The 14,398-nt window shown below is 36.2% G+C and overlaps 1 protein-coding gene across 3 annotated transcripts in view; it reads right to left on the reverse strand.

The window, feature by feature from the left end:
• LOC149801746 (ubiquitin carboxyl-terminal hydrolase 3-like) overlaps nucleotides 1-14,398 on the reverse strand; it is a 77,183-nt gene that overhangs the window by 39,292 nt on the left and 23,493 nt on the right. For all 3 annotated transcript variants that reach the window (XM_089956072.1, XM_089956071.1, XM_089956070.1), the window contains one exon: nucleotides 1,986-2,069. In XM_089956072.1, the coding sequence (XP_089812198.1) occupies nucleotides 1,986-2,069 (84 nt within the window). The remainder of the gene's footprint in view (nucleotides 1-1,985; nucleotides 2,070-14,398) is intronic.

Consider the following 14,398-nt stretch of genomic DNA (forward strand, 5'->3'; position numbering starts at 1 on the left):
GTCAATGAATAGATATGTGGATTAATGTGACTTTTGAGTGATTGTAATCAATGAATAGATATGTGGATTAATGTGACTTCTGAGTGATAGTAGTCAATGAATAGATATGTGGATTAATGTGACTTTTGAGCGACAGCAGTCAATGAATAGGATGTGGATTAATGTGACTTTTGAGTGACAGTAGTCAATGAGTAGGATATGTGGATTAATGTGACTTTTGAGTGATAGTAGTCAATGAATAGATATGTGGATTAATGTGACTTTGGAGTGACAGTAGAGTAATACCTCATGCATTCGCGTTTCTGGATTCACGAATTCACGGATTCGTGAAATTTTCATTGGTACTCTCTACGCACATGTTTTCTTTATTTTATTGAATTGTACCTTCGTTATATGACTTCTGTGACATCTGAAGTTTACCTAGTTTACCTTCCTGACAATGACAAAGAAAACGTCAGTCATTAAGTTTACAGTCCCATTTGTTACATGGTTTTACCTTACTATGAGTGCAAAAGAAAACGGCAGCCAATGAATTAGTATAGGGGTAATATTAGTATACATGTACCATACTGTAAATGCGCTAGTGTGGCAAATACCCATTAAGCGATACTGTACTCTATTTTTACATCAACCATTTATTTCTCTTTTTAAGGGTAACGTATTAAGCTAACTTTTAAATGAAATTAAAGTGCTTTGGGAGCATGATTTGGGTCATATTTAGGGTTTAAACCCTAGAAATAAGCATTTATTAGCATTTTTAGTGACTCGTACCAAACATTCGCGATTCCTCCTGATCCGCGACTGGTTCTGGAACCTAACCTCGTGAATGTTCGAGGTATTACTGTAGTCAATGAGTAGGATGTGGATTAATGTGACTTTTGAGTGATAGTAGTCAATGAGTAGATATGTGGATTAATGTGATTTTTGAGTGATAGCAGTCAATTAGTAGGATGTGGATTAATGTGACTTTTGAGTGACAGTAGTCAATGAGTAGGATATGTGGATTAATGTGACTTCTGAGTGATAGCAGTCAATTAGTAGGATGTGGATTAATGTGATTTTTGAGTGATAGTAGTCAATTAGTAGGATGTGGATTAATGTGACTTTTGAGTGGTAGTAGTCAATGAGTAGATATGTGGATTAATGTGATTTTTGACTGACAGTAGTCAATGAGTAGATATGTGGATTAATGTGATTTTTGAGTGATAGTAGTCAATTAGTAGGATGTGGATTAATGTGACTTTTGAGTGGTAGTAGTCAATGAGTAGATATGTGGATTAATGTGATTTTTGAGTGATAGTAGTCAATTAGTAGGATGTGGATTAATGTGACTTTTGAGTGGTAGTAGTCAATGAGTAAATATGTGGATTAATGTGATTTTTGAGTGATAGTAGTCAATGAGTAGGATGTGGATTAATGATTTTTGAGTGACAGCAGTCAATTAGTAGGATGTGGATTAATGTGATTTTTGAGTGATAGTAGTCATTGAGTAGGATATGTGGATTAATGTGACTTTTGAGTGATAGTAGTCAATGAGTAGGATGTGGATTAATGTGATTTTTGAGTGATAGCAGTCAATTAGTAGGATGTGGATTAATGTGATTTTTGAGTGATAGTAGTCAATGAGTAGGATATGTGGATTAATGTGACTTTTGAGTGACAACAGTCAATTAGTAGGATGTGGATTAATGTGACTTTTGAGTGAAGTAGTCAATGAATAGATCGGTTACAGAGGGACAATTTAATGGTCAAATGCTTATCACTGGAAAACATGAAAAAATGCATTAATGTTTTTTAAAAAGATCAGTTTTAAAAATAATTTTGGTTGCCAAACTGGGCTTTCACATTGGGAAAAATTACTGCATAGCATTAACTTTAAGTTTTGGTTCCACGCACCCGGGTAATGCATTTTCTACCATTCCAATGTGTTAATAAGTTCACACACATAAAAAATACTACACAAGGGACTATATCAGAAACTATACCTTCTTAATGACTCGAGGTTTTTCCTCAGCTTCTCCAAATGGCCAGATTTTGTATCATTAACAACAAACTCATCGCAGACATAGCTGAAAATAAAAAATGCGGTGTATCAAATACATGTTTTAATTTGGGTGAAGACACTGTGATTCACTCTAAATTTGTGGATATCAAACTTCCTGGTTTGGTTTAAAAAAATACAATATGTGGGTACTTAATTTAATGGATTAGTCATTTGAAGGAAAAAATAAGGATAAATGATGTTTACCACTAAAACTGATTATCAGACATTCACAACCAAGCTTTTTTTTATATAGCAAAATGGCCTAATCCATACTGCAGTAATTAGTGACTGGAATGACCTGCTGATTGTTTGTTTCCTCAAAACTTTTGATGTGTAAAATGCCTATAATAACAGCAATGTATCCTTGTGCTCAATGAATTAGTGAAGAGTACTAATAAACATAAAAAATGCAGAGAAAACACCGATTGTTCTTCATGCAAGAACTGTCTGAAGCCTTAATATATCTATTCAGTATGGAACGGTCTCACACAATATATAATACACCGCTCTTGTGATCCATACATTTTGTTGGATATTTTCATGTATAAATAATGACTAACATTCTTAAAAAATGTTCACACTTAAAATAGGTGAAAACTGTATAAGAGACTTTATTATCTGGAATTCGTATTCTTTCAACTTAATCAAATGCCTCAATTTTTTTTAGGCTACATAAAGTTTTAGTAAGAGAATTACTTAAATGTCTCCTGGACTGCATGCAGGTTTGGTGAGAACAACCTATACATTACGTTTAGGGTGGTGTATATGCAATGCCATTAAATATGGAGTGTTGGATGAGGTGGGGAATTAGCTTGGTTTATGTTCCTCTGTGATTTTAAATACATGGTTTTGTTTACCTGTGAAAACCATGAATACTGATACCCAATGAATAATAATGAATTCACAATATATAATCTGAATTTCTAATAAATACCAGAATATATTATATCCTCAATATTGTTTATTTTTTTAAATAGGAAAAATAGTGTTCAACTTTGGAGTGTTTGGGAAATCAAAGTGTAGAGAATACTGATGGCATGGAGGGTTTGGGAAATCAAAGTGTAGAGAATACTGATGACATGGAGGGTTAGGGTAATCAAAGTGTACAGAATACTGATGACTTGGAGGGTTTGGGTCATCAAAGTGTAGAGAATACTGATGGCTTGGAGGGTTTGGGTTATCGAAGTGTAGAGAATACTGATGGCTTGGAGGGTTTGGGAAATCAAAGTGTAGAGAATACTGATGGCTTGGAGGGTTAGGATAATCAAAGTGTAGAGAATACTGATGGCTTGGAGGGTTAGGGTAATCAAAGTGCAGAGAATACTGATGGCTTGGAGGGGTTGGGTTATCAAAGTGTAGAGAATACTGATGGCTTGGAGGGTTTGGGTTATCAAAGTGTAGAGAATACTGATGGCTTGGAGGGTTTGGGTCATCAAAGTGTAGAGAATACTGATGGCTTGGAGGGTTTGGGTCATCAAAGTGTAGAGAATACTGATGGCTTGGAGGGTTTGGGAAATCAAAGTGTAGAGAATACTGATGGCTTGGAGGGTTAGGGTAATCAAAGTGTAGAGAATACTGATGGCGTGGAGGGTTTGGGTTATCAAAGTGTAGAGAATACTGATGACTTGGAGGGTTTGGGAAATAAAAGTGTAGAGAATACTGATGGCTTGGAGGGTTAGTGTAATCAAAGTGTAGAGAATACTGATGGCATGGAGGGTTAGTGTAATCAAAGTGTAGAGAATACTGATGGCCGGAGGGTCTGGGTTATCAAAGTGTAGAGAATACTGATGGCTTGGAGGGTTTGGGTTATCAAAGTGTAGAGAATACTGATGGCTTGGAGGGTTTGGGAAATCAAAGTGTAGAGAATACTGATGGCATGGAGGGTTAGGGTAATCAAAGTATAGAGAATACTGATGGCTTGGAGGGTTTGGGTAATCAAAGTGTAGAGAATACTGATTGCATGGAGGGTTAGAGTAATCAAAGTGTAGAGAATACTGATGGCATGGAGGGTTAGAGTAATCAAAGTGTAGAGAATACTGACGGCTTGGAGGGTTTGGGTTATCAAAGTGTAGAGAATACTGATGGCTTGGAGGGTTTGGGTAATCAAAGTGTAGAGAACACTGATGGCATGAAGGGTTTGGGTGATCAAAGTGTAGAGAATACTGACGGCTTGGAGGGTTTGGGAAATCAAAGTGTAGAGAATACTGATGGCATGGAGGGTTAGGGTAATCAAAGTATAGAGAATACTGATGGCTTGGAGGGTTTGGGTAATCAAAGTGTAGAGAATACTGATTGCATGGAGGGTTAGAGTAATCAAAGTGTAGAGAATACTGATGGCATGGAGGGTTAGAGTAATCAAAGTGTAGAGAATACTGACGGCTTGGAGGGTTTGGGTTATCAAAGTGTAGAGAATACTGATGGCTTGGAGGGTTTGGGTAATCAAAGTGTAGAGAACACTGATGGCATGAAGGGTTTGGGTGATCAAAGTGTAGAGAATACTGATGGCATGGAGGGTTTGGGTCATCAAAGTGTAAAGAATACTGATGGCATGTTGTGTTAGGGTAATCAAAGTGTAGAGAATACTAATGGCATGGAGGGTTAGAGTAATCAAAGTGTAGAGAATACTGATGGTCAGAGGGTTTGGGTTATCAAAGTGTAGAGAATACTGATGGCATGGAGGGTTAGGGTAATCAAAGTGTAGAGAATACTGATGGCATGGAGTGTCAGAGTGATAAAAGTGTAGAGAATACTGACGGCATGGAGGGTCAGGGTGATAAAAGTGTAGAGAATACTGATGGCATGGAGTTTTTAGGAATTCAAAGCATAGAGTATGCTGATGGCTTAGAGGGTCAGGGTGATAAAAGTGTAGCGAATACTGATGGCTTGGAGGGTTTGGGTCATCAAAGTGTAGAGAATTCTGGTGGTTTTGAGGTTTTGGGTTATCAAAGTGTAGAGAATACTGATGGTCTGGGTCATCAAAGTGTAGAGAATACTGATGGCTTGGAGGGTTTGGGTGATCAAAGTGTAGAGAATACTGGTGGTTTGGAGGTTTACGGTGATCAAAATGTATAGAATACTGATGGCTTGGATTGTTTGGGTAATCAAAGTGTAGAGATGGCTTCAAAGGTGAGGTTAATATGTTACATTGCACAGGATCAAACAGATGAACACAAACTGCAATATTTACAATAATGTTTCTTGGGGTTTTATGATCACAAGTAAATTTCTCCTTAAAGCACATAATCTTAATTTAAATATTCTTTTTTTCTCCTTATCTCTTAGTGTAAAGTCAACATTGGATTGATTATCAATTTATAAAACATTTTGACATAAAATACTCAAGCAAATACTTTTAATGAGCTTTTTCTATCAAAATGATTTTTTTGAAGTACTACACAGAAACAAATTATATCAAGTGAAGTAATGATCCTGAATCTAATCATTTCTTTCCAGGATTCAAACTTCAGTTATGTCCCATAACACAGCAAGACTTTCTAAGGCCAAATGATCTAAGTACAGAAAACTATTATTTGAAATACACATGTAAAAGTAGTCTCATCTCATTAATCACACACAAAAGTTGTCTAATCTCATTAATCACACACAAAAGTAGTCTAATCTCATTAGTCACACACAAAAGGAGTCTCATCTCATTAATCACACACAAAAGTTGTCTAATCTCATTAATCACACACAAAAGCTGTCTAATCTCAATAATCACACACAAAAGTAGTCTAATCTCATTAATCACACACAAAAGTTGTCTCATCTCATTAATCACACACAAAAGTTGTCTCATTTCATTAATCACACACAAAAGTTCTCATCTCATTAATCACACACAAAAGTAGTCTCATCTCATTAATCACACACAAAAGTTGTCTCATCTCATTAATCACACACAAAAGTTGTCTCATCTCATTAATCACACACAAAAGTTGTCTAATCTCATTAATCACACACAAAAGTTGTCTAATCTCATTAATCACACACAAAAGTTGTCTAATCTCATTAATCACACACAAAAGTAGTCTAATCTCATTAATCACACACAAAAGTTGTCTCATCTCATTAATCACACACAAAAGTTGTCTCATCTCATTAATCACACACAAAAGTTGTCTCATCTCATTAATCACACAAAAGTTGTCTAATCTCATTAATCACACACAAAAGTAGTCTCATCTCATTAATCACACACAAAAGTTGTCTCATCTCATTAATCACACACAAAAGTTGTCTAATCTCATTAATCACACACAAAAGTTGTCTCATCTCATTAATCACACACAAAAGTTGTCTAATCTCATTAATCACACACAAAAGTAGTCTCATCTCATTAATCACACACAAAAGTAGTCTCATCTCATTAATCACACACAAAAGTTGTCTGATCTCATTAATCACACACAAAAGTAGTCTGATCTCATTAATCACAAACAAAAGTAGTCTAATCTCATTAATCACACACAAAAGTAGTCTAATCTCATTAATCACACACAAAAGTAGTCTCATCTCATTAATCACACACAAAAGTTGTCTAATCTCATTGATCAGACTTTCATTTGTACAGCTACTGTGGTTTCATTACTTTTGTGGGGTATAAATTTTCATGGATTTTGTAGTTGAACCAAACTACATATATGAAAGCCCATCACAATAACTCCCCCACCGCCTCTTTTTAAACTGATGCACTACTGACTATCAGTAATAACCACCTATATGATAATCAAACTTCAATATGGAAATATATTATCTTTTACATGTGTTTGTTTTATTTTGACCCATTTAGAAGAAGAAAAATAATTATATAGCAATTTACACTGTTTCAATGCACATGTACAGGAACGCATACAGTATCCTGTCTTCACCACTCATGTTTTGTGAGATCAGTCAGGATAGAGAGAAAACAGAAAGTACTCATATTATCAAAAATGAAAGAAAGAATAATGAAATGATGCATGATCAATCATTCAAGTAAAACTGCCATCGTTACTTGTATGACAAAATTGCACTTACTTTATTCTCTGTACTCCATGATTTAAGATTTAACCAGTCGTGATCCATCTGAATGAATACTCTGCATAAAACAGAGATAAATACATACATATATATTTCTATTTAAAAGGAAACAAATCTTTCCTGTTGAAATTTAAATTCTCATTTTATCCATATAATTTTGAGTAACAAGATTGCAAAATACTAAGATACGCCATGATACACAAGAGGTAATTGAACACCATGTATATTCACTAATTACAGCAAATTTCTAATGTGTGCGCTTGATTTGGATTTTTAACATAGCTTTATCAATTTTTTAGTTATATCGCTATGATGTCTGCAGTTTGGCAGTTTATAGTGATGACTAGCACAGAGGCATCATGCCGCAGACATGTAGCATCATGTCCCACCCAGTCACATATCCAGACACCAGGCCATTCAGTCCTAACACTAACCTCTTAATGCTGAGTGCTAAGTGTGGCAGCTGTTAGTACCATTTTTATAAGTCTCTGATATGACTCGTCCAGGTTTAGAACCCTCAACCTCCCACATCAAAAGTGGATGCTCTAACCACTAGGCCACTAGAGTGATCCAATACTTACGTCCATAATTCACTAACTTTGAGACAAATTCGCTCAATTAATATCAAGCAAATCAAGACCTCTGGTACACACAAACATTTATCTCATAAATAATCAAGAAAACTCCAAAATTGTACAAAAGTGCAGTTTTCTCAAAGGCACGGATAATTAGGACAAGTCTCTCAGGCATTTAATTTTGAAACACTTTCATCCACTACACAAAGGATGCCACAGCCTGTTGACTGCAATGTGCAAAGCACAGGAGGTCATGTGTTTTTTGGATGCATATGGAATGATGTCATTATCCACATCACTTAATTATCAGAACATAGAAATGGTACAACTTTATGAACAGTGGTTTAAGCACACTGTCAGATAGATCTTTCAACAGCCACATGCCCTGGTTTGTTGGCTGAATCAGTATTGTTTGATGTTGAGCACTGATGAAAACTGGTTTAAGGCACAATTCTTTATAGATATATGAATTGTGCAATTACTGGAAGTAATATTGCTTTAACCATTCAGGTGATCACCATTTGTTTTTAGCATACTTTTTTATATATTTTTTATGTTGGTATTTGTACTGGTTATGTCACAAAATATAATAACTATAAATATGCAAATTTTGACAGGCAAATCAACAATTTTAAGTACCCACAAAATTTTCTTTCTTTTAAAAACAAATCATGAAAATTGATACCCACAAAAAATAAATGTTACCACAGCATTGCTTTAATTTCACACCATGGATGAGAATAACAGAAAACAAAAATTAAACCCATTTATATGACAACCTTGATTAAGCAAAGTTCAAAATGAAAAATGTCTAGGACAATTTCATGTTGACTAAATAGCATGATATAAACAAAAGCAAGAGTCACTCAGAAAGTCTGAGACTCTAATGTCTGAAAACTATTTCCATGAATTCAAAACCAGAACATTTCTGCATGACAACTACTGAGTGCTGAAACCATTTCTGATAAAGTACAGACTTTGATGTCATAAAATGCATGTCACATCTTGGACAAGGTTTTCCAATAATTTCATATCACCATGTTACTTAATTGCAGGAAATTTATTTCCGTGTGAATGGAGATAGTTCCTCCATTGGTACCGTATAACAAAAAAATTGGAGGGTTCCAAAAAAGATGTAATGTATGACACCAATGGGATATCACTGGACAACAAATTTTTACAAAAGTCATGTTACTGAAATAAAATTAGTCAATTCTTATCAATTTTTATGTGCTGAACACGAATATGACAGTCAAATTGCAAAATTGGCTCTAGTTTTTTTGTAATCTGCAAGAAATTAATGTTTACATAACGAAATGCATTCCAATAGTAAAAGGTCAACTGTAATAGCCTACCTATAAAAAATCAAGTCATTGACTACATCTTAGATTTCTTCGCCTGTCTCTTGTACAGCTGTTCGGGAGCATCTCTGAGGAGTGTCCAGCAGTAGTCAGCCAGCATTGTAGTGGACCATTTTCCCTGGTATCTTTGTTCCCTTGTTGCGATATCTTGATGAAAACGTTCGCCGTGTTCATCACTAACAATACCACAGTTGCTAGGAAAGAAATCCAAATGGGAATGAAGGAAGTGAATCTTTAGAGACATATTGCAGCCAAGTTTCTTATACTTCATCAACATGTCTTCTACTAGTTCCTTATAGTTTTCTGCCCTAACATTTCCGAGGAAGTTTGTAGAAACTAGGCGAAAAGCATTCCATGCTTGTTTCGCGTCACCTTCCAGCAAGTTGTTGAACCGGTCATCTTTGAAAAGCTCTCGAATCTGAGGACCCACAAAAACTCCCTCTTTAATCTTTGCTTCGCTGAGTTGAGGGAATTTTTCATGCAGGTATCGGAATGCTGGCAAAGTCCGGTCAATGGCTTTCACGAAGTTCTTCATCAAACCTAGTTTGATGTGAAGGGGTGGTAGCAAGATTTTCTGAGCCTCAACCAGAGCTGGGTGTTGGATATTCTTCTCTCCAATGGCTACATTCTGCCTGTGAGTCCATTCCTTCCTCATGTAGTGCATTTCCCTTGCTCGGCTATCCCACTCGCATAAGAAACACATGTATTTTGTATATCCTTGCTGCAGTCCCATTAAAAGGGCAACTACCTTCAAATCACCACAGAGGTGCCAGCTGTACTTGTTATACTCAATGGAATTCAGTAGCTGCCTTAAGTTATCGTATGTCTCTTTCATGTGGACAGCATACGCTACTGGAATAGATGGAAGAATGTTTCCATTGTGCAAAAGCACATCCTTGAGACTCAGTTTCGAAGAGTCCACAAATAGTCTCCATTCCTGTGGGTCATGAGTGATTTTTAAAGCATTCATGAGGCCCTCAATATCGGAACAGAATATCAGATTACTTTCCTTTCTGAAGAAAGGCTCCAATTGCTGGTGGCGCTTTCGATATGCAGTAATTGTGACATCTTCTTCTAGAAGATTCCATTGTTGGAGTCTTGATCCTAGCAATTCTGCCTTGTTCTTTGATAAGTCCAAATCACGAATCAGGTCATTTAGTTCTTCCTGTGTTATTCTGTGTGGGGTTGATGATGCACCACAGTGAAAATCTGGATCACTGCATGCTGATGGACCAGGAGAAGAACAGGTCAACTCACCTTTGTCTTCGTCAGATGAATCAAGAGAATATTCTGCTGGAGGTTCTGGAATAGGAAGTCCCTCACCATGTGGAACTGGTCTCAATGCAGACGGAATGTTTGGGTAGACTATTCTCGACTTCTTTCGCTTCGTTATTCCGCCGGAAAGAGGAGGAACCAAGCAGAAGTAACAGTCATTTAGGTGGTTGCTTGGCTCTCTCCACACCATTGGGACTGCAAACGGCATTGATGACCTTTTGCAATTCAACCACTGTGAAAGCTGTGTTGTACATGTAGCACAGCATATATGCGGAGCCCAAGGCTTGTCTTGGTCACCAACCTTGCATCCGAAGTAAAGATGATATGCCTTCTTCACTTGAGAATTGATACTTTTCTTCTGGTTGGCAAATGTCACTTCCCCACAAATATAGCAAAAATTGTCCGCGGTATTAACACACTTTCGAGGCATTACTGTTCTTTATTGTACGTAAATGGATAAAATAATAAGTTTTATGTAACAGTAGCTTGAACTGTCTCGCACAACGTCTAAAATATTTTAAATGCTGAACCTATCTGATTGGGCTTTATATAGTACACTGCTTACGTCAGCTTCAGCAGCCGCCTGGCATTAGTATAATAGGCCTACACATGTATAGTACACTGCTGACGTCAACTTACTTCAGCAGCCGCATGGCATTAGTATTGCATTGCATCATAAAATGATGCAATCAACTGTGGATGATGTGAGCATGATGGTATTATGCAATGTTACATCATTATTCCGGATGTTGCTGCAGTCCTACTGGAGAAATTTACACAGTGAAACATAGAAAATGAGGTATATGAATATCTTCAAAACGAGAGCCAATACAAATTTTTCACGGTTATATTCGTGTTCGGCACACCAAAATACTACAGATTAGGGCCTTTTCAAGTCAGTAATGATTTCACTGTTGACCAGTGATATCTGTCCTAAGATATTCCCAACATTACTGAAAATACACATCTGAAGTTGGGATTGTGTGATAACAGAGACTCCAAAGAACCTATCTTACTTACTAAAGTGAACACTAAATCACATAAATATATGAAATATGTAATTATTAATTGGTTGGAGATAAATATATGAAATATGTAATCATTAATTGGTTGGACATTATTATATAAATGTGTAATCATTAACTGGTTGGAGATACAACAAGAATCTTTCTGCATTTTCATAAAAAATTATGAAATACATTATAAGAATCTAAAAATGAATTATCATCAAACCCAAATATGTCTGATCAAACTCCTGTAAAGAAACTCGACTTCCAGGGGGAAGGGGAGACAGGCATCAAACCCAAATATGTCTGATCAATCTCCTGTAGAGAAACTTGACTCCAGGGTGAAGGAGAGACAGGCATCAAACCCAAAAATATCTGATCAAACTCCTGCAGAGAAACTTTACTTCCAGGAGGAAGGGGAGACAGGCATCAAACCCAAATATGTCCGATCAAACTCCTGTAGAGAAACTTTACTTCAAGGGAAAAGGGGAGACAGGCATCAAACCCAAATATGTCTGATCAAACTCCTGTAGAGAAACTTGACTTCAAGGGGGGAAGAGAGACAGGCATCAAACCCAAAAATGTCTGATCAAACTCCTGTAGAGAAACTTGACTTCCAGGAAGGGGAGACAGGCATCAAACCCAAATATGTCTGATCAAACTCATGTAGAGAAAGTTGACTTCAAGGGGGAAGAGAGACGGGCATCAAACCCAAATATGTCTGATCAATCTCCTGTAGAGAAACTTGACTCCAGGGGGAAGGGGAGACAGGCATCAAACCCAAATATGTCTGATCAAACTCCTGCAGAGAAACTTTACTTCCAGGAGGAAGGGGAGACAGGCATCAAACCCAAATATGTCCGATCAAACTCCTGTAGAGAAACTTTACTTCAAGGGAAAAGGGGAGACAGGCATCAAACCCAAATATGTCTGATCAAACTCCTGTAGAGAAAGTTGATTTCAAGGGGGAAGAGAGACAGGCATCAAACCCAAAAATGTCTGATCAAACTCCTGTAGAGAAACTTTACTTCCTGGGGGTAAGGGGAGACAGGCATGTGAGAACAACAAGTAGAAAATTTAGTCAAAAAGTTTTTTCTAAATAGTTGGAAAATAAATACAAAACAATACAAAATGATCATAATGCATTACTCAATCAAGTCCACATTAGCAATGTTTTAATATAAGTTTACCCCCCCCCCATGTTCAGGATGGATAAATTATATACACTATTTAAAAAGCAGGTTTTTTCAGTTGTGAAGCAATTGGTAATAAATCCCTTCAGCCTGTCCAACTGGGCATGAGTTAACTCTATGTGGTATTGACAACTGTAGCAACAACTGTGGTTGCACGAAAAATGGATCAGTATTGCATATCATGCAATGAATGTATGATCAGAGTCTCAATTCCTTTAAACATGGCCACTCATTACTGTATTCCTTTTTGAATGTTTGAATAGCCAACTTCACTCGTTCTTCAGCGGACTTTCTCCATAACAGCAAGGATTGTCAAAAATAGCAATATTCTTGGATGAAGCAAAGGCCTTAGTTCCAACTCAGATAAATTGAGGCCACAAGGACGGGAAGTTAAGGTTAACGGAAAACAGTCAAAATTGGGCTTTGCATTTTACACTTTGTGGATCCAGCTGGGCAAATCCAGAATATTCCATTATTATTCTAAATGTGTAAATTGTTATTAGAGCATATAGCTGTGAAAATGGGGGTTGAACACATGTAGACAGGTCTGCTTGTTACATGGATGAAATGACTTTTCTTTCCGATTTGACAATTTTGGACTCACACTTGATCTCATTATAAAGGTACAATTAAAGTATGCTTGTTCTGTTTTTCATCTTCTGTTGCAAAAAAAAAAAAAAAAATGTTACATCAAACTACTTACATGTTATCACTCCATCGAATGGGTACACGTTACAATCCTGGTGATCCAATATGCCACAACGTTTTTACTCTTACCGATTGTGCTTGACAACTCACATCTTGTTTTGTTCCATAAGGAATTACTGTTATCAAATCAATCCCAATTCAACATCAAAAGTGTTCTTTTAACTTGAAATCTATTGACCAATGATTCATGTAACAATGGACACAAATAAAACTGGTTATGCACCATGAACAGAGGCAGGAGAATTCTTGTGAAGGTGCTGCAACACTCGAACCATTTCTGCATTAATTTAAGGCAAAATATCAGGTAAATTAAACTCACACAACAATTTACACATATTTGAACTATTTACCATCTATATGGAGCAAACATTCCACAAACACATGGTCGTTTACACAGATGCATCTGTGTTGTGAAAGTGTACATCTGTCACATGCCCTGTATGATGTCAGGCTAGTGTAAATAGCTAGCATACAAATGTAAAAAAAAAAAAAATACACTGATTGATGCAGACAATGTCCCATATGTGGACAGTATTTATTAAGCTGATTTAAAAATTCTAAAATGAGTGTTGAAAATTCCATAGGTGCCATCTTTTATAAGAATTAAGGACAATACATGTACTTCCTTTGCATGGTAAAACACAGTTGGAAACAAATGAGACTGGCATAAATTGATCTGATTTTTAGAATGTCACACTCAGGACATGAATGTTTTGTCTGAATAATTTATAGAATAGTTTGACACTTTGCTATTTATTTCTCTGCATGATTTCAAATGGTCATGCTTTCTTGGTAAATGACCTCTACTACTAAACAGCTGGCAATATGACACCAAGAAATTATGACATCCTCAAAATTTTAGTCATTACATTTATCTACTAGCAGTCATTTAAATATATTGTTATGTATACAGTTGTAATTGATTTAATTTAATCTAACTGTTTGTTTGTTAACATTTTTATTACATTACATGCTATTGTAATGTAATTTTATTTACTGGATTTGATATTTTCCAGAAATTCAGTTCAGTTTTTCGAAAACCTAATGTTAGAACCTTGTATCTAAAGCTGACCTAGTTCTTGGCCTTATTTCATGATTGTAAGTAAACAACTTTTTTTAAAAAAAATTAAAATTCTTTCAGTGTGGATTTCATAGAGTGAAATCGAGGCTGTACTGGGAGTATGTGACTAAAAAGGCTTCTATGTTTCTCTTG

This window comes from Sinohyriopsis cumingii, chromosome 4 (genome assembly GCF_028554795.1).
Source record: "Sinohyriopsis cumingii isolate HCF-2022 chromosome 4, ASM2855479v2, whole genome shotgun sequence".
Classification (NCBI taxonomy): domain Eukaryota; kingdom Metazoa; phylum Mollusca; class Bivalvia; order Unionida; family Unionidae; genus Sinohyriopsis; species Sinohyriopsis cumingii.